Source organism: Ixodes scapularis, unplaced genomic scaffold (assembly GCF_016920785.2).
Source record: "Ixodes scapularis isolate PalLabHiFi unplaced genomic scaffold, ASM1692078v2 PGA_scaffold6__148_contigs__length_123643588, whole genome shotgun sequence".
In the NCBI taxonomy this organism is placed as follows: Eukaryota; Metazoa; Arthropoda; class Arachnida; order Ixodida; family Ixodidae; genus Ixodes; species Ixodes scapularis.
Genome location: NW_024609881.1, coordinates 81,514,547 through 81,535,576, shown reverse-complemented (window position 1 = coordinate 81,535,576; position 21,030 = coordinate 81,514,547). Strand labels below are relative to the sequence as shown.

At 45.9% G+C, this 21,030-nt stretch overlaps 1 protein-coding gene across 11 annotated transcripts in view; it reads right to left on the bottom strand.

Moving 5' to 3' along the window:
• Positions 1-21,030, bottom strand: part of LOC8040096 (RNA binding protein fox-1 homolog 3) — a 317,548-nt gene that overhangs the window by 181,471 nt on the left and 115,047 nt on the right. For 7 of the 11 annotated variants that reach the window (XM_042294594.1, XM_042294600.1, XM_042294595.1 and 4 more), the window contains one exon: positions 5,329-5,421. The exons of the other annotated variants lie outside the window; for them this stretch is intronic. In XM_042294594.1, coding sequence (XP_042150528.1) covers positions 5,329-5,421 — 93 coding nt within the window. The remainder of the gene's footprint in view (positions 1-5,328; positions 5,422-21,030) is intronic. 11 annotated transcript variants of the gene reach the window in all.

Sequence of the window (21,030 nt, the reverse complement as noted above, 5' to 3'; positions counted from 1 at the left end):
TCTGAAAACAAGCCTTTTATGAGCGAGACGAGTATTTTAGGCGAGAGATTAGTACTTTAGGCGCAAAAGGAGCATTAAAAGCGGGGACAGCAGTATTTGAGGCGAGTAAGCTTCCATTTAAATCAACGGGTTTCTGTTCCAACTGTCTTCGATAAGCTGTATTTCCCTCCTCTGTTTTATTGCATGGGGCGGGCCTGAAATTATCCATCACTACACAGCATCTCCAATAAGGTTGTCACTGCTGTCATTTCAGCACGAAAAGTGATTAGGCGAGCGTACCAACGCAAGATATGTGTATTCAAAAGTTAGAAATGCATCTGAGAGAGTAAGTAGAAGATGCAAAAGAAACGCGATTAAAGAAAGAGTAAAAAGAAAGGGCTGACTATGTCTTCAAGGGACCAAAATCCCACCACAGTTGAGCACTTTTAATACAGTATCTTGAGTAAGGAACGTATCTGAAATGGGGGGGGGGGGGGGGGGGGGGGGGGGGTACGAGTCCGTTCGAAACTGCAACTCGTGTTTCTGAAGTCACGCCAAAACGCGGGCTGCGAAACCGGGAACGCGCTTGGGTTGCGGTCCTCGTAGAATGGCTCCCCTCAGAAGCTGCGCGCCCTTGCAGCCCCTGCGGTCAAACGCGCCTCTTTATACACCTTTCCAAAAAACGCTCCTAGGCCGCCGCCATGTTGCTGATGCTGATGCGGCTGGTGCGACTCTCGCGCCCTCTATCAGCTAGAAGTTTTCTGCCACTCTCTGGGACTGTGAAGACCCGCTCAGCGCGGTTCTCTACATGCATTTTAGCCGTTTTGCATTCGACGTTTTCTCGCTCTCTTGAAAGTTTCCACTTCATTTTTTTATGCGTGCTGCCTACCTTTCTTGTGTTATCTTCCATTGTGAGAAATAAGGCTGGTAAGTGCCTGTCATTCAAGCTTTTCTGCTCGACATTCACGGGAAACGAAGCAGGTGAAGGACGTCGAACGACCCTCGACGCGATTTTGCGAACATTGTTCTCCACCCTCCCAGAGATAATCCGCGTAGAATCCTCAGTCATCTCCAAAAATAGTTGCCCGGGTTGGGGTGAGAAACGGGTCAGTCGCGTTTGTTTCTTTGCCTTGGTGCGGTTGTGAAAAAAAGGAAGCTCTCCCCGAAACGCGCCCCAAACGAAGTCATCTCGGATTCCCGCCGATCGTCAAGATGTGACTGTCGTCGACTGTGACTGCGTTATTTGAGATCTTTCTCAAATAAATTCTTTTTGGATAACGCTGCATCGTGTGGTATGTACGATATATTGTTCTAATGTTACCACTTCCTCCATTGTATGTCCGTGTCCTGTCCATCGGTAAACACGTTATTTGTGAGCGTGAAAAATGCATGCCTTTCGGCCGTCTTCTGTTGCAATTTATTTTTGACAGCAAAGCGCCTTGTCGCTTCACATGCGGCGAATCCCGCGTCGTCGTCAAAACTGATCGTAAGAAAAAAACAAATAACTAGAACTATACATTCCAGTCGCACTCGTTCTGTCGCGCGCGTACCCAACAAAAACAGTTTACAGTTTTTTTGTTTTTTTTTTAGTGTAGCACAATGCTTTCTCAATGGCCCTCGGGAAAATACATGTACAATGAAACACAAAATATTGCGGGAAAAACGAGAATTTAGCCGCCAGCAGCGTTTGAAACTGCGCCTACGCAGGCTGCGCCTATTGAAATCACAGTCCACTCGGTTAGGGTTAGGAGGGACGCCGGTGACAGTCTAGCCTCAAACTCAGTGACTGGGCTCGAAAACGGTTTGTGGCCCCTGGGGTCGAGTTTTTTTTGGAAAGGTGTATAAACGGCAAGCAAGAGAGACAAAGACACCACGTGACCTCCACGCTTCGTTACGTCACATCCGGTGTGCCTGCCCCCCCCCCCCCCCACACTTCTCCCTTCTCTCCCCAATTCAATTTCAACGCAGTTTTCTTTTTATTTTTTAACGACGTTTTGTTATTTGTACCAGACCCTATTCAAGAGAGTCAAGTTAGCTGTATCCTCGTTCCCCAAACAAAAGATTGCACTGCCAAAGCAACAGTTACCGTTTTTTTTTGTTATTTTTTTCTACGATGAACTATGGTCCTTTTCTTTCATGCCTTGTTCCATCGACTAGTCTTTTCCCTGAAACAAAATTATTGCCCTCCTCCCCAAACTTACAGCGGCAAAAGCCATCGTTGCAAGCAAAGAAAACAACAAAACGATTTTTTTTTCACGCGATATCTTTTGTTTGCCGAACAATGAGAGGAAGAAGAAAAAAAGAAAAAGAAACGCGAGGCATTTCCTTGGAGAAATGAGATCAGAACCGAAAGTCACCGGCCAGCGACAAAGGACAGCCAGCAAATCGAGTAACAGCTCGACGCCGACCATTGCTTGCACCCCCTGAGCAAGTGTTTGTTTTTGCTTCAGACCCTCCCAGGAGAAAGGCATAATTACCGAAGACGCAGTCAGCTATTGTGCACGGCTGGATCGTTAACCAGAATGGAAATAAGGCAAGCGGGACCCCATGATTTCAAACGTTCATTCTCGGCGTGATTGTTTCCTCTTTTCTCTCCTTCGCGTTGTCCCCTTACCCCCTGTGTTTTCCCGATTTTCCCCCATTTTAATTACCCACGTTTCGTCGGTCTGTAACAGCCTAGATATAATCACACCCGCGTTCTGTAACCGACGCTGTGGTAGAGGGACGAGCCATCGATAAGAAAACGAAAACAAACGATGATCCCTTTTCGTATTTCTCTGTTGACGACTAAGGTAATTCGTCGTCAATAATTCAGTGGCCGCTGATTGGAGCTAGACGCCTAGCGTATGGCCCTCCTGATAGCCAATCGGCAGCTGGTGAAGAAGTAATGCGCTGGAGCGTGTGTCATTCATAGCATAGCCGTGCGTCTCGGTGTAAATGCCTGATGACCGATCAGCAGCAGGGCCATCTACTGACCAGTAGAGGGAACGAAAAAAAAAAAGGCAGCTTTAGGGATGAAAACGAACCGTTATCAGAAGGTTTGTACGAAGTGTCGCGCTATTGGAGAAGAAGGACCCGCCCCCCTTCAAGCGGTTAAGTTGAGAACTAGACCCGTGGCGACGACAACGTGAATTGTTTCAATGATATTGTAGTGAGTGCGCAGGCGAGCTGGTGGAAATTAACCATTCTGATGTTAGCCTGAGACTGAGGCAGGAAAAGAGGAAGTTTCAAAGTAGAAGAAAAAGGAACAGTCGAGGATACGTCTCTAATCGCATTTCCACCAGCTCGCCTGCGCACTCACTACAATATCATTGATTATACCTGAAGCAGGCTTGGTCCCCTTCTCATGTACAACCGCATCATCAACGACACCGACCGCCTGGATTTCTCAAGCAGTAGAAGTACTGGACCGACTGGGACGTCGACTGGCGGAGCTGGAGGCCGAGGTTGCATATTTCGGCATCTGCCTCCGAAAAAGGTTCGTGGACCCAGCTGCATTCAAACATCTGTCAGCGTCGGGAAGCCATTGGAGCGGCAAGAAGAGGATCCTCAAGGCGTACAGAGAAGCCTCAAGTCACCGGATCAAAGAAATACGCAGCGCTTCCGAAAGACTTTGGGAGCTCCTGGTGGGAGGTGATTTCAAGCGGCACAGGGACTACATCATTTGGAACAGCATCAGGAGGACAGTTTTCAACCGTATGTGGTATGTCAAACGAAGGCATGTTCTGGATAGCATTAAGATGAAATCTCAGGAGGGAAGGGATAGAGACTCACGGGTTTTTAATTTTTTCGATCGGATGCGTGGAGGTTCTGTTATCAATCCGGGTGGCGTAGTGTTATCAAGGAAGACGCAAGCAGTGTTGGAAAACGGACCGAAGTTTTGTATTGATGTAAAACCGTCAAGGGTGGATGTATTTTCTTCTATACAGTCGGTTGCAAGAATAGTCAGGCAGGAGGAAAGAGCGGCGTTTATTGAACAGGCTGTTGGCAGAATGGAAAACGTAATGGGCATTGGATACCCAAATGAGAAAAGGGATTTTCGTGTCGTCAGTTCGGTTAGAGACGTATCCTCGACTGTTCCTTTTTCTTCTACTTTGAAACTTCCTCTTTTCCTGCCTCAGTCTCAGGCTATCATCAGAATGGTGAATTGTTTGCTCGTGTTTCTGACGCGCAGCGCACGGAACGCGTAGCCGAACACCGCGTCGGCGTTCTACCGGGGATCGGGTCCAATCAGAGAAATGCCGTTCGAACGCGAGTCGCAGCCGAACGATGGCGCGGCATTCGTGTCCGGTATGTGCCCCAGACCCCCCCCCCCCAATCGAAGAAGGTGACGTAAAAAACCAGGTGCGCGGGTCTCGTGTTGGGTATAAACGACGAGTTCTGTGGAAAACAAGCTGAACGAAGCGTACCTTGGTATAGTGCGATCCCGTAGGGGTACGGGGGAGTTGTATCGCAAGTAACAAATGACATCGTAGAAAAGTCTTAGAATTTTAGAGAGAAAAAAAAAAAAGATACGAGAGCGTGCAGAACAGCAGTAGTGACCACTTTTCGGGATTCCTGACACCATTAAAAAAAAAAAAAGAAAAAACGGCGTAGGCACTGAAACGATTCGTATACCATATCAGCATGTGAAATAATTGTATATATTAAAACATTTTAAAAAAAATTTGTTTTTTTTCTTTTTGTTTTTTTTAGCGAACTTTACGATTTTAAGTGGTTCAAGAGAATCTCTCATATCTTACACACGCGCTATACTCATAAAACGCATCAAATATGTTCCGCTGCCGTGCGCGCTACATCCATTTAAATAAAGTATCGCTAATTGAATAATGAGTAAAGACTAGTGAGAAAAACAAAAATTTATTTATGCGCCATCTCACAGGCAAATGATGGTACAACCATGGTAAAACATCGAAATAACCTGTGCGTGCTTCACTGAGAAAACATTTGTATATATACTGTCACATGGTTCTTTATATGGTATTATGAAGTGTGGTTCATATGATGATAACGCAATTAATGCAAAACTGCAAGCGAGCTGGACAAGAACGACAATGTAATCCCCGGAGAAGGGGAACAAGGGGGACAATTTGTTGGTGTTGTTCTTGCTTAATGGGGTGAGTCGTCCCGATTTGTTTCAGCAGCGTTGTAACTTTTTTTACGTAAGAGAAATTTTATCATGGTTTCTTCGTATGGAAGCAAATCCTGTACTGGTTGAGGGCAGTGAACCTGTCCTTACAGCCGGGCGAATAATTCACGCGGTCCGCACCACCGTACAACTCGAACGCATTGCTCTTTTTCGCGCCAAATTGTCCCGCAGATTTTTTTTCAGGTTTGAATGTTGCCAACCTGATTTCCCGGGTTGGCGGCGGAGAAGACCTGATGTCCGACCCCAGCGCCGCCGGACTGCAGGACGGCAGAAGCATGTGTCCAAGGACTCACCTGCAAATGAGGAAGAAAAATTGTGTTAAAGGAAAACTAACTCAACATTTCTTTCTTTTCTTTTTTAGCGCGAAGCATTAGGATGTTGCATCAAGATTCGCGTTTGCTTAAAATGAAAAATAAAACTACATTACACTCGCTTGGTCACACTGAAGACTGGTGAGCACAGAACATGTCGGGGCATCTGCTGTTGTGTCCGTGTGTGACGTTATGAGACATCACACGACATCATAATGTCACGTGACCTCATTGTGTCGCGTGACGCCACGGCGTCAAATGACGTCCGATGTCACGTGACGTCACGCTGATGACGTTAAGATGTCGCTCGATGTCACAGTCGTTCGTGACGGTTCTTTTGTAACAGTTTTCTCGTTGAATTCGGCTGATAAAACACGCTGCGTTAAACGTCAAACTAGGAAGACAAGCTTTTAAGAAGGCGACACCATGGATTCCGGAAGTCACTTGGGTTGCAACCACTCGCCCGCCACATTACAATCCAAAATGTTAGGTTGAATCCAACGTATTTTCGACGTTTCGGTTGGCACTGTCGCAAGGACAAGAAGAAAAAAACAGGCATGTTAAAAAATAATGTATATAAAACTTCAAGAAAGAAGCAAGCCAAACCGATAGATTTCACGTCCCTCTAACGCGTCCGTGCTGCACGAGAGTATCTCTTTTTTGGTTACTTAATTATGTCCCCACTTCCCGAGGTCAAAAACTTTCTGGCCCCACGTCCGATAATGGGGATCATTAAAGCGGCGTGATTAATGGCCACCTAACCGGGAAGGACAGGAACAAAAAAGAAAGAATAAAGACTCCTTCCCATCTCTTCCTCTTTCTCATTTGCGCTTCCCCAATTTCCCCAACTTCCTCCTCTAAGCCGTTTTATCATACGGTCTGCTTGGTTGTTTTCTCTTTTCTTTTTTTGCTGTTATTTCTTTTTTTAGGCACACTACCATATTCCTTAACCTTCACATTTATTTCATTCCGTTCCTTTAGTTTACCGGGCAACTTTTTACTGAGCCTTCCCTGTTTTCTTCTCTGCTCCGTCTTGCAGCTTTTTGACAACCCAAGTTTCCCTACCATGCCCTTCCTACTTCCATAAACTCCTGCCGTTCTCAGTTCCTTGCCGCTTTTTAAGTCATGTATCTTCCCTAGCACCCTTAAAGCTATTTATTTCACTTCCCTATTTTCCCTACTCCGTGTTACAGCTTGGTGGCGGGTTCGAATCCCGGCCGAGGTGTCCGCAATCTGACGGTGGCTTATTTCGGAAAAGGCGCCACGTAACCGAGCTTTCGTTTGCACGTCAAAAGATCCCCAGCTAGTCCAAATTAATCCTCAGTCCTCCACTGGGACGTACCAGATGCTTGTTGTTGGTTTTGGCATGTAAAACGCTCAAATTTGAATTTTCGTATAACTTGTTTGACTCCCGAAGTCTCCCTACGACGCCCTTCCTACTTCGATAAGCTTATAATGCTATCATAGTTTCATGTCGTATTTTACGCCACGCATCTTCCCTAACTGTTTACTTCATTTTCCCATTTGCCCTGCACCGCCTCACACTTGTTCGACTCGCCCAGTTTCCCTATCACGCCCTTTCTATTAACTGCCCATACGTCTATCCCTAACACAATTCCCTGCCGTCTTTCACGGCATAAAAATTCCCTAAAATCCCACGGCTGTTCATTTCACTTTCATAAATTTTCATAATCATTTTCCCCATTTCTCGTTTCCCCTCCGTCACTTCCGCAACCATTCTACTCCTTGCCATCATTTCCCCAAATCCTCGTGTCTTTTCTTTTCTTCCGGTCCTCGCCTACTCTCCCTAACATACTCCCTACACATCGCATCCTTCCATATTCCCCTTTCACGCGAAAAAAAAAGAAGTGACCGTCCCGAAAAGTCATTAGTCTCTCTTTTTTTTTTTCGTTTTTTTGTTTCGGGACACGATTGCGGTGCAGTGTTACAGTAAAATTGTAACTCGTTCTTAGGGTCGCATGTCGGTTAGCGTAAAATCACTCCCGCCGCACTTTTTTTTTTTTTTTTTACTTTTTGTTTGCACGATAAGAAGTGTAAGTGCCCCTTCGAGCAGATGAGAGACAGATTTACAATAGGGGACCCCCAACGCTTTGGGTAGATCAAACAGCTTGGGTCACCGCATTGCGCATGCGCAAAAAACCTCCGCGCACGCGCAGTGCGGCGCCTGCTCGGAGAACCCCAAGCGTTAGGGATCCCCTATACTGAAACCCGCGTATTGTGACTGTTAACGCGCAGTATCGGGTGTTACAATAACCGCACGCAGAAAGAGTTTATATATGCTCTGGCAGCTGCCGCCGACCGCGAATTTAACGAGACGTGTTTCTCATGGGTCCGGCTAACGAGTGCCATTCAGTCTTGGACGTAGTTCGCGAGACGTGTGCCCCCGAAGGAAAAGGGAACAAGAAAGAAAAGGGTTTTCGTACAAGGCATGTACACATATAGCGAAGCGATGGCGTATTTAGAAGGCTCGTTTCCGGTCCGCTTGTTCGCAACAGCGGGACTCGTGACGAATGAACCGATGTTCATTGTCCGTGCCAGCTGACTGCGTCGAGGAGTCAAAGACAAGCGTCGGGGCTAACGGCAAAAGAAAAGAAGCAAAACGTAGGAACCGAGGCATGCTACGACGTGTGCTGGGAGCTTGTGCCGGGCTTGTGCGGAGGGTGCGTGGGGGTGATCGACTGCGTTAGCGTTTCTGTCGTTAACCTGCAAGCGAGTACGACTGCGAGTCGGAGAGTGAGCGAGTGAGTGAGGGAATTGATGACTGAACCGATGAGCGAGCATATGAGCGAAAGATAGAATGAACTCACGAGTAAGGCGGTGAATCAACAACTGAACCAACGAGTGAGTGAACGAGTGAGGAAATAGATTAGTGAGTGAATTAATGAATTAATTGAAGCGCGAGGGAAATGAGTGAGAGAACGGGTGGACTGTTGAGTAAAGAAGTAAATTAGTGAATGAACTAACGAGTGAGGGAATTAATTAGTAATGAAATTGGTTGGTGAATTTATAAGTAAGAGAATGAGGGAAATAACGGAATAAACTAGCGAATGAACGAGTGATTAAATGAGTGAGTGAAATAATGAATTAACTATCGGCCGATGCAATGCATGAGTTGAATGAACAGGTGATGCAATGAATGAGCGAGGGAGTGGAATAATGATTTAACTTATCTGTGAGTGACCGACTGAGGGAATCAATGAGTGAATAGGTGAAATAATGAATTACCTGACGACTGAGCGAACCGGCGATACATTGAATGAGTGAGTGAAATAAGGAATGTAGTGACGAGTGAGTGCACGAGCGACGGAACAGATCAGTGAACTAGAAAGCGAGGAAGTGCGAGTAAGCGCGATGGTGCGTTATTTGTACACCCGTCTATCCGCAACTGAACCGAGGTCACGCCACAACATGCGAGCACGAATCGTCACTCCTACTGCTAAAGAGAACAGCAAAAAGAGAGCAGAGGCAAATATTGACGTACAGAACGGACAAACACATATTTCCCATTTGTCCGAGTCTCTGGCGAGCGATATCGGAAGCTGCCTCGCCAAAGAGCACTTCCATTTGCAAGCGATAAGTATAGCGTTTCTGGCTGCATAAAAAAAAAAAAAAATGGTACGGCCAACTGCAGATGCAGCGAACACACGAGTCTCCGACTCTCAGGCTCGCAAATGGTAGGTATCAACATCGTAATCCTTGGAATAATAAAAAAAAAAGGCGATCTAAGCAAAAATAAAATTAATAAAATGCTCAAACTTAAGGTAAGTGTAGACGTCAAACCGAGACACGGTGCACACGAGCGCAGATGCGCACGCAAGCGCATAAGCAACCATACACACCGACAAGACATAATCTCCGAAGCTCCGTCGGGAACACATAAAACCGTAAACAAGCTCTTCCTTTTCAGCGATATACTAGAATAAAGAAAGGCGCATAAAACCGAATCACCAGGCGAAAAAAAAAATGGAGTCACATATGCTACAGGGCGGTCGAGAATCCTTCAAGTGACAAGTTTATGCGGGGCGGGAGAAGGAGAGGGGAGGGGGGGGCTTTAAAACCATGCTTGAACGACCACAGTGGCGAACGATCCTCTCAATGCCCCTCTCTCTCTTCGTTCTAGTCCTTTTCCTCTATCGTGAAACCAGTTAATTAAAAAAGGGTCCTACCGCTCCGTTTGCGATAGACAAACGTGTACAGGGTGAGCCAGCTGATGTTCAAATAAATGTGCTGATCTCTCGTCCGTCCTTTATATAACGTAATAGGAATTCTTATGGGCGCAAATTTGAGCTGAAATTGTATTAGGCTTTGTTTTTGTTGCGTTCCTGCGCTTTTTAAAAGGGGATAGCTTTGTGCGACATCCCAAGTCATTTCATTCGTCGCAAGTTAAAGTTTGGTGCAATTCTGGAACTACCTATCAACCTATTCTGTACAAGGCCATAAGTATTGATAAATGAATAAAAAAAGATGAAGAAAAACAGGGATCGGTTACAATGCGAAAGTTCGTTGCTCTGTTCGTCGAGAATCTAGCTCAATACCTTTTTTTTTTTTTTTTTTTTTTTTTTACATAGAGCTTTATTTAAGAAACTAAAAACGACTACGACCTAAGGCTGAACACAAAAAAAAAAAGGATATCGGGGGCACAATTTTAAAATGAACGAAGGGGTATCGAAGACCTTTCCCGGGGGAACACGGATTTTCGGTCGGGATTTCCTGTTTCTCACCTCACGGAAAGACGGTGGCGTCGCTGCTAGGAAACGGCGCAATGCTCACAGCTTTCCTGGACAAACGAGCGCGTTTATAAATCAGCGTATTCATACCCATCCTATTGCCACATGCGCGTGTGTGTGTGTGTGTTTTAATTTTGATGAGCGGGTGTCTGTTTGTAAGCAGACGCAAAAGATGGCGCCACTGTCGTTTTTGTACGTAAATCCTCCCATCAAGCGCCTCGCTCCGTGTTCTTAAAAGAATAGTGACAGAGCATTTATGGTCGCGCCAAGGTTTTTATTTATACATGCCATATAAGAGCCCCACGACGCAGAACACAATTCGCGGCTCGAAATTTGTTTTCTTCCTGCTCGAAAACCGACGATCGACAACTGGCCGGCTTGAGTCGCGCTCACTCTCTTTTCCGTGGTCACGTGCCGAATTCTATGGTTTAGACATTACCACCAAAGATAATGAAAGTCGTGGGTCATTGAAAGCACACACTCAATACTAAATATAAACAAAAAAAAATATATGATACTTATTTTTTGTAACTTCTATAGAGCTGTATTTACATTAACTGAAACGAAAAAAAAAAATTGCACAACTACGTGTTTTTTTTTTTTTTTTTTTTTGCAACTTTCGTTTTTGTATTTGCTCTTCCTCCCCACTCCAGTTTCGATTTCGAGCCGTTGCGTTTTTTTTTTTTTTTTTTACTTTATTAAAAATATACGTGACGCTATAGCAAAATATTGATTGGGTAGTCAAGTCTTTCGACACCATAATAAACCGCCTAACCAAAAAATAAAAAAAAAAATAAAAAGTTTTTCTTGAGGAGTGTTAGTATCCTTTTCAGATTTACTGTTGTAATAAACACAACTATAGTCCCTAACTGACTATAGCTGTGTTTTAATAAACACAACTATAGTCCAAAGACACGCCCTGCCTTTCTCGCTCCATCAGCGACTACAGGGATATCGCGAATTTTAGTCGAAATTCTGGGTTTGACTGAGTCGGCGAACCCTCGAACCTTTTGGCAGAATTCTACATTTTGAAGAGTGTTGTCCAATTTGTGCATACACATATATATACACACACACAAAAAAAAAACATTTAAATATTTTGGTAAAGATTATACGGTAGTTTGTTTCATATATTACACATCATAAAATCAGATGTAGAAACTGCAAAAGGACTTAGTCATTTTGCTAAGGTGAAGCAATACAACCGATGAATGAATGTTGCACCGCTTCCTCGCCGGGAGACATCAGCTTGTTTTCAATTTCCGCGCAGGCGCATAACGATCGAACTCTTCTGTCAGACTTCGGTCGAGGTTTGTGTTAAAAATTGGAAAATGTTGAACCTGGTCGAACTGGAATCCCGGCAGGCTCGTGACACCCATAGACACTATTCTAGCCACGGCGCCCGCACCATAGTATAGCCAAAAGGCATCTCAAGCATATATGTATTTCGCGACATTGCGATAAGCGCAGCCAACCAAGTTCTCTGCACGAAAAAAAAAATTATTCTGTCGAGACGGGTAATTACGAAGTCAACGCAAGTAATTACGAAGTCAACGCAAGTTGGAAATCCCTTCGCTATATCCGCTATTTCGTTATAACCGGCTTCGGTTATAGACCTTTTTCACAAAGCCGCCGCCGCCTTGAAATATCGTCACTTCCAGTATGGGCGAAAACATCGTTTTGCCGTCGCAACGCCAATAGAATGTATTTAGGAGATATGCGTAACCTTCACCCATTCTCGTTTTGTCTCCCCTCTATTTTTTTTTTTTTTTTCTATTGTCAGGTTGAAACGTTTTAATATTTTTTCGTCGCCCATACCGGATATGCCTACCTTGCGGTCGGGGGCGAGAGTACGCGCAAAAGGTCTATAACGAAGTGCCAAAGAGAATGGGAAATCGTCATCGCTTCGCTGTAGCTGCTATTTCGTTATAACCGACTTCGTTATGCCGTGCCAAATCCAGCCAGGGCCAGAAAGTCTACTTTGCGAACTTTCCCCAAACGATGTTACAAGCCAACCGTCTTCTTCATACCGCCCGAAAGAAAGAAAGAAAAAAAAAGACTGAAGCCTATTCATAGAAGTCTCAAGAAAGTTGGCCTACAAGACCGTCCTGATCGGATTAAGATATTAAACAACCGAGGATAAAAAAAAAAGGAAGAAGCAACGTGAAACGGTAAGAAGTTTTCGTGAAGCCGTGACGCGGTACAAGGCTCAACCCAATTAAGCGCATAATCTGAACCGCAGTTCTTGCCGGCACGCGTCTTCATAAGCCGATCTTTTTTTTCGACGCCATATTGCATGCCTAGAAAGAATGGCCGGCAAGATTGGCCCACGAAGGAAAAAAGAAATAACTCCGCTGTCTCTAAGGACTGCGGATAGCAGACCCCCATGCAAGGGTAATGAGAGGATAATGCCATGATAATGTGCATATCGTCCCAGTCGGATGAAAACCATTCCCTTCCAAGACAAAAAAAAAAGACTCGGAAGTTTGGACGAAGCGCAGATTACAGAATGAAAGAAAAGGCTAAACAAAAGCTGAGCATAATGAGGCGCAGAAACTGAGAAACCGAGAAGCGTGACCGCTGGAAGGATAAATATATGGACTCTTTATTATGACGTACACGTCAGCTTCAGAGGAAATGGGGTGTCACATTCCTCAATCTGCCTTCCCTAATCTTGCCCCCCCCCCCCCCCCCTCTCCCCGTTTTTCCCCAATTTTCGTGATCGGGGAAAATGACAGCCCATTTTCCGTTAATTCGGTGATCGAATTATACTACCGCCTTGTCCCATTATTCTAATGATCAGACATGGTAAAACAGCGCACAGAACGTGGAGAACGCGCTGTTTTACCACGTCGAATTACCAACTAGCTCAAATTACTAACTTTATCACTGGTAGAAATCACCGTCCATTTCCCTAATTTTTGGTGATCGAAAAAAAAAAATAACCATTTTCTTCCCAATTCTATTAAATGTCCGCCCTCTTTTCCCCGAATTCTGGTGGTTGGGGAAAATTACCACCCACTTTCTCCTTGGTTCTGATATGGGGAAAACAATCATCAGATCGTTTATTTCCTTTCAGGAGTATATTTATGTGGGGAAATGGCGAACAAGCTGACCTGCTGCGTTGTCACTTTGGAATCGTGTTCTTACTTGCCCGATATTCCTTTTAGGTATGACTTATCGTTTCATTTTATCGAAAATGCGAACGACGAGGAAAATATTTTGTATTTCAACGTTCAGTATGAGTTTCAAGAAATTACTGCCAAATAGCACCCCCCCACCCCCCCCCCCCCCCCCCCCCCTAAAGTTGCTTTCTTCCTTTGGGAAAATGCGAGAATGGCATGCTACGGCATTGGCTTCGAAATGATGTATGCTGCAAACAGCGATCACTAATGTGTGATGCACGCTGAAAACTCTAGGTTACAGGTCGCACTGCACTGGTCAAATTAAATGGCACAAACACAGGGGAGACATCACAAGCCCCTTCAAAGAAGACTTTGCGCTGACTTATTCCTATACAAAGCTGATTTTAATTAAATTTGATAACCCTTTTTTAAGAGGGGTTCAATCAATTTACTCCTGGTAATAAAAGCAACACCTGGAAACTTTACATGTTGTATTTTTTTTTTTTTAATATCGATATACACATATCGTGAAGGAAAACCAAAATCTCTATGGTGGATTTTTTTTCTCTCTCCTTTACTTCAAGGAGATCGTGCTTAATCCTTCTTCCAAGGTGGGTCTTGAAAAGTGGGAAAACGATCATTCTTTTTTTTTTTTTTTTTCCGCTCTCGTTTCCGGGTTTCTTCAGGGGTTCATTATTGCCCCATCCATGGAGGCTAATGCGCGTGGTTTTTCCACCAAAAAGTGAATTAGCGAGTAATTGTAAGAAATCTTCCAACGGAAAAAAAAAAAATTGAAGGAGGTAAAGCTCTTTCTTTTCCTAATTTCTCAAAAGGTCGATAACTAATGTTGTTTTTTCTAACCAGATTGTTATCATCATCAGTTTTGATTGGGTTCCCTAATTATAGCTGCGTGAACGGTGCTCCCAATAATTTGCCCATCTTTTTTTTTTCGTGCGAGGGAGGAAGTACAGAGAATTATCATTTCCCTAATTTTGGAGAAAAAAAAGTACCTGCCTTTTCCAACTCCGCTGTTTGGCCCCGTCTGCTTTGTCGGCCGTGCGCGGATTTGTATTAGCCCGTCAGGTAAAGCAGAGAAGAATTCGCGCTAAAGGAAAACGTAATGGCGCAGAAATGCAGTATTTTTGCGTGGCCTGCCCATATTTAGACGTTCTCCTGTTTTTGTTTCACTTCGCCTGATTCCCCCTACCCTATCCCCAGAAAGATCGAGGAAAATTAGCCTCGCAGAATTGCCTCGTATCATAGCCTCCTACATACTGACAAAGCCTGGCAGATCGCCACGAGAAGCGGCCGCCGAAATGGAAAAGGTAGAGCAGCAGACAACGGATGAGAGGAGAGCCACGCGACAGGCGCCCCGCTGCGGCGAGACGCCGAAACACACTCCTCCCGAGCGAACAAGTGTGTTTCGGGTCCTCACCGCTGCAAAAGCTGTGCGCTGACGCCCAGGTTCCGCCAGAAACGGCTCTTTGATGCTCTGTGCTACCAGACCCTCGCGCTCCAAATCTGCGAACGGGCACTCTACATGGCTCCGTCGTCGAACTGCCAGGCTTTGTGAGTATAAAGGAGGCTATGCTCGTATGCTATTCGAACAACCATGAAGGTTGTGGGGCCACTCCCGGATGACGCGGCGCTTCTGCCGTTATTGCTAGAGAACCTGCTGGCGTCGTCGATGCGCCCAGGCGAACGGCGGCGGCCGAATGCCGCGGGGTCTCTTTAGCTAAGGGACCTTCATGGATGGCGGTGAATCAGTTCGCGATCCTCCACGAGTGGCACGCGCTCCCGGTCCAAAAACACAGACTCATTTGCCGATTTAAAAAAGACCTACGTTAAAGGTACCTCGGCACTGACCCTGTGAACAGGGTGTTAGTCATCTCCGTTTTCCCAACCTATAAGTGAATTGGACATTTCGCCCAAAATCAGACACAACTGTTTTCGTGTTTTTCTTTTTTTTTTTCAGTCTTGAGACATTAGACTGCGTCGCAGGAGAACAAGAAATATAGGCGTCCCCCAGTTTCTTTACTTCATTTGTAATTTACAACGTAAAAAATATAAAAGGTATGGCAAATGGTTAGGCAACTGTGCCGCATACGCGAAACGTTCTACCAACAGAAACGTTTAGCGATACTCTGAGTTTCAAGTATGCAACACAACTGCCTTGATAGTTGTTCCTAGAATGAAGCGGTACCACCGCTAATCTTGATGATAAACATGGCGATCTTCCAAAGCCTCCCATACTCTCGAGCTCTCCTCCCTCAGTGCGCACAGGTGGTCGAGATCCTCCTCGCCTACCCTTCTGGTCACGTGACCTCCCCCGTTAACCAATCAGCATCGAGCTTCGTGGTCATGCTTATCGGGCTTCACAAATGCTGAACACCCAGCCAAAACATTTCACGAAAAAAATTAAAAAAAAGAGCACACTTAGCGATGTTTTCAAAGCCATTACCAATTTCCGCCATGTCCTCTAATAAGCAAAAATAAACCAATAAAAATGACAAATATCAACACCACAAGCCCACTGCTTCTTGCTTCCCCATTTCAGGCTACATATGCTCTCGCTTCAAGGCTACCACAAAACATTCTGTTGTTTCACTGTTCTAAATGCGTCGCTCTCCAGCGGAACGCTAAAAACAAAGGGTAAAACTGAAAAATAAAACAGCTCAGACAATTCCTACACTTACGCCAAATCTTTTCCGTAAGTCTCTCGGCCCTGCTCATCCGCTGTTATTCTCGAGGGAAAAATACAAAAAAAGGGGAAAGAAGATCCCCGTTCCCATCTCAACTTAATCCCTGCCATTCTTTCTTTTTTCCCCGGCCCACGCTCTGGTTGCAACGGCAAATCGTCCGTTACGACACGTCGCACGTGCTCCGAGAGAAAAGAGCCGTGGCTCTCGGGCACGTATACAACATTCACTCCCTAAGTTCCCCATTATTCAATCTCTCCCTCGTGTCCCTGGCCCATTAGAATGCCTCCACGTCCAGTTAACGAGACGTTGTGCGCGCACAAAGAGAGAAACAGAAAGTGGGAGAGAAGGAGGGGGAAGAGAGAACTAAACAAAACAATAAAAATATATGGGGCAAAGTAAAGAATCGTTGCTATTGTTTAAGCCTTTTCCCCGTATGGGGATGAATTCCTCTTCCCCAAAAGGTACCACGCTCTCCGACGCCAAGATCTCTACGCGTGGTCTTGGGAAAGATAAACAGAGACGAATGACGCATAAACAGAAACGGGTAAAGCAGACATGGACGTGTAAGCAGGTAATCTATAATCCGGAAGAGATAATATGTGTATAGGTCTGAACGTGTAACGCATTAACCGGGAGAACGTCGCAGCGTTGGCCCACGAGATTATCCAACGCATACACTGGGAAACAGAAAAGCCGGGAATAGGAAATGCATAAATCGGGAAAACCGGGAAAAGGAAACGCATAAACCGAGGGACAGATAGCACAAGACGGGAAGATAAAGCACATAAACCGGGAAAAGGAATGCTTAATCCGGGAAAGAGTAAGCAATAGCCGGGAAAAGGAATGCACAAACATGGGAAAGGAATGCATGAACAGGCTGGCTCGAAGTTCCAAACGGGAAAAAGGGGCTGACGCTTAAAGCGGGAAAGGAGACCCACATAAACCGGCGAATGTAACGGATAACAGGGAAGTAAAGTAGAAACAGTGGATAACGGCTAGGGCTCTGAGGCGATTATCCCGGGGCAATTTCGGGAAGAAACTCGGCGAAGAAGAGAGCTGTCTTTGATAATGCAATAAGGACTCGGGAATGACCCCACCATATCTTGCTCCGGGTCTCTCCTACTTTTCTTTTTTTTTCCTTCAACCCGCATCTTTTTCTCGCGACGCAGTTTCGAAACGTCGGGGAAATAAAACTGGAAGCGATGGCGCCATTCCAGTCATGTCTGCCTGGGTTTAAGCCGCAATGCACAAATTGTTGCGAGGAGGGTAGAGCCTGAAGGCTTTTTAAGTCGTTTCGTGGTATTCGTAGGGAGCCGTCTAGGCTTGGTTTCCCCGGTGTGCAGACTTGGACGTAGTTCAACTACTCTACTCAAACTACTGTAGTTTAACTACTTTTCCGAGTAACTTGGTAACTTTCACTTACAACTTTATTTGGGTAATTAGTAGATTAATTTAACTACATTTTTCAGGTAACTTCTACCCAAACTATACTAACTACTTACGAAATCTACTGCTAATTTTGTTCACCACAAAAGCGTGAGCGCAAAAATAAATAAAACGTCGGCAGATGAAGGGGCATTCCCCAACAAGGGGCCCCATCCCATTCCGTTCTCGTAGAAACTGCATCGCAGACGTCCTTGGGCCAAGGTGGCGACGAGCAGCCAAAACATAACACTGGCGCGCACGAACGCAGGCAGAGATGCTTAACAAGGCTTGGTCGGGTATTGACCTAATCCGGTAATGCACTCAGGCGCCGCGCCTCCAGCTGCGACCGTGAAAGACGGGGACACTACCAGGGTTATTGTTGTGTTCGTGCTGTCTACCTTTAGTGAGCTCTGCCTCAAGTGGTTTGGGGGTTCCACGGAAGGCGCCACTGGAACGACCTCGCAGCTGGACACCTGCTCCCATGGTCGCCTCGCCGACAGCACTTACTCCCTAGCAGAGCCCGACTCCCCCGCGCACAAACGTAGACACGGATAATCCGTTCACGGGAGCACGTTCCCGCTTCCAGCTGCAACTGTACGAGCGACGATGCTTGTTCACGTAGTTCAACTACGTGTCCTTCCAACCTTCCACGCTAAGGAGACCTCCTTTTTGTTGAAAACGATTTACTTGTCAGGCGTGTCGGGATACCGTGGTCGCCGGCGAGTATTGCGAGTCACCCTTCGGAGTTCCTTTTGTCGGACCCGGCATCAGCGACGAAGGATACCTCCTTTCATCTTCTGTCAAACCAAAACAATTCTTTTTTTTTTTTTTCAGTAGCGTAGCACTAGCACTGTAACGAGACCCGCGGTCGTCCGGATGATCTCATCGTCGTGGCGCGAGACTTGAACCCTTGACGGTCAGGTGCACTGGCTCAGCGTACTCTCAGAACGACGTCGGAATAAAGAAGGGCCAGTTATAACAAACTCAACTTGCCGAGGAAAATAGAAAAATGTAGGAGATTTTCTTAAAAGACCCTCTAAACCGAGGCAAACCTCACATGTTTCGTCATGGACATCTAAGATACCGACGCTCGCTTACCCGACCCTGCACAGCCTGTTTCTCAAATTCAACGCTGCCGTTCCATCCAGCGCGTGGATGGAACGCCTTTTTAGCTTGGCTGGGGACGTCTTTAGGAGGAAAAGGGGAAAACTCTTATATCAAGAACTTTGAAAGTCAATTGCTTCTGCGAGCGAATAAACTATTTTGGTGAAAACGCACGCCATAAAATGACTGCATTTATTTTAGGCTCGCTGGGTTTTCCACGGATCAAAATTGGTGTACATTTTGCTTCCAGTAACTTCGAAAGTAACTCGCTACTTTTTACAGTAGTTAGTAGTTTACTCAATCACTATTACGAATGCGTAATTCCTACTCTACTCCAATTACTTTTGGCGTCGATACTCAGTAACTTACTAAACTAGCTCTTTTGAGTAATTTATACATGTCTGCCGGAGTGCCGCCACCCAACGCTATCGTCGTCGAAAAAATTGGCTGCATGTTTGGTCGTTCTGCCGAACGCGTTTAAATGCGGCAGCTTTAGAAGGAAGAAGGGAAGGGGTGGGGGGTGCTTTTAGTTCAGGTGGTGCCTGGGGCAAGTTTTTGTATGGAAAGAGATTACGTCACACCATTGTTGTGCGCGCTCCCCTTCGGCACCACCCGGATACAAGGCCTTTACGCTGAATTTTCACAAAAAGAGGGGAATTTTCCACTCCTCGTTCCACGCGCTCTTTCTACACCACCTGCTTCTGGTCCTCTCCTTTTTTCCTTTTTTTTTTTTTGTCCTTTCCACACCTTTCCGTCCCGCGCGTCTCGCGCCACCTGTCTCTGCTCCTCCCGTTCCTGTGCGCCGGGTCCGTAGCTCAGTCAGCGGCGCACTCGGTTTCCACGCCGGTTACTGGGGTTCGATTCCTGGCACAGGTTACCGTTTTCTTCCCGATCGCTTAGTAGTTACGGACTGAACGACCTACACATTTCGTGCCTATGCGGTTACTGAGGTTGGTTAGCCCTATCGAGCCACCACTTTTAAAAGTTGGAAGTGCAGCCCTTAGGGCGGTCAAGGCAGATAATCCCACTAGTATTGTAGATCATTTATTAGGAACATCCGAGTGAGAAGCAAAGGGAGTTATACGACATCAGACGAACAAAAATAAACGTGAATGAAAAAAATAGTTTAAGTGGAAGTAGTTGTACGGACCGCTGTTTCCATTCTGTGAGCACTCGAGTGCTCACAGAATGCTGCAGTTGTGGTATCGTTTTATCAAGACAACAGCAGTTGCCGTTGTAATTGCAGTGGTAATGTGGCAGTACAGGTACTAATAGCCGGTTAGATTGGTTGAAGTGTCAGTAATATAAGTTACCTGTGCACACCAGTAATATGAGTCCTAGCAGAGGAAGCAGTGTAGTTTCCAAAGTTAGAGGAAAATACTGGCAGTAGCCGCATTAGCTTCAGCTTAGCATTAGGTGGAGCTGGCAAACATGGAGGCTAGACATCCCTCACACAGGCGTTGACAAGAGTCAACACTCCTGAGAAGAAAGTTCCCCGTTAACCGCAGACTTCAAACTAGATTGATTTTCTCGGTACTGTCGGATCAGGGGTGAACAAACTGAGTCAATACTACTACGAGGAAACTTCTCCATCTCACTCAGACATAACAATCGATTCTCTAAAACTCCCTAAAGTCCACAACGAATTATGAAGGCTCGCCGAGCCTCCCATTAATGTTGTCCCAATTTTTTTACATATAAACTAAACTTCTATTCAATATTTAGAGACATTCCCTCACTGTCCGGTATGTCATGATAGTAAAAAAGGCACTAGTCGTTATCAAGTTGCGGGGGTGACTGCGGAGTATAGCAGTAGACTTATCGCCCTCAAGCTCATATTGGATACAGCTTAAAAAACAATAAGAAACCTTGGCTTCCCGCATAAATGTCGATGAGAATATGAAGAAACGTAGAGCAGGCTCCCCCTAACTTCCCCATCTCCCGGAGACATTAAAATCGATCCCTTAAAACTCCCTAAACAAATTTTCCCAACTCTTTATCGAGCTCCATCCACTCCCTACTTGTCTCCCATCCACCCACATCGTCCCAAAATATATTTCCCCAAACGCAGCATCGCACCCAGACCGAACTGCACATTTGGGGAAACTCTCTCCCTAGTCGGGATGTCATCACAGGCCCACGCGGGCAATCAGCGGCACCACGCCCCACTGCCCACGCAGCGATCCCCGCCTTATAGTTCCCAGGACCACCGAGATGGCTCTTGATGTTTCTGCCTTACCAACTCGCGCCTAGCGCGTTCCCAACACAGAGACTAGCAGCCACGCACAACAGCATCACAACAACGGCAAGAACCAGCCGCCAAACAGTCGCCACTAGGGGAAAACAAAAATGGCCTAACGCGCGCCACTTAACGACTTCTTAATGGCCGCCGGCAGCTCCTCCCACCTCACTTTCATGGGGGGGGGGCTTGACGACCCTCGGCGAAACCGCCGAAACAGCTGTCGTAGATGTTTCAGATCAGAGTGT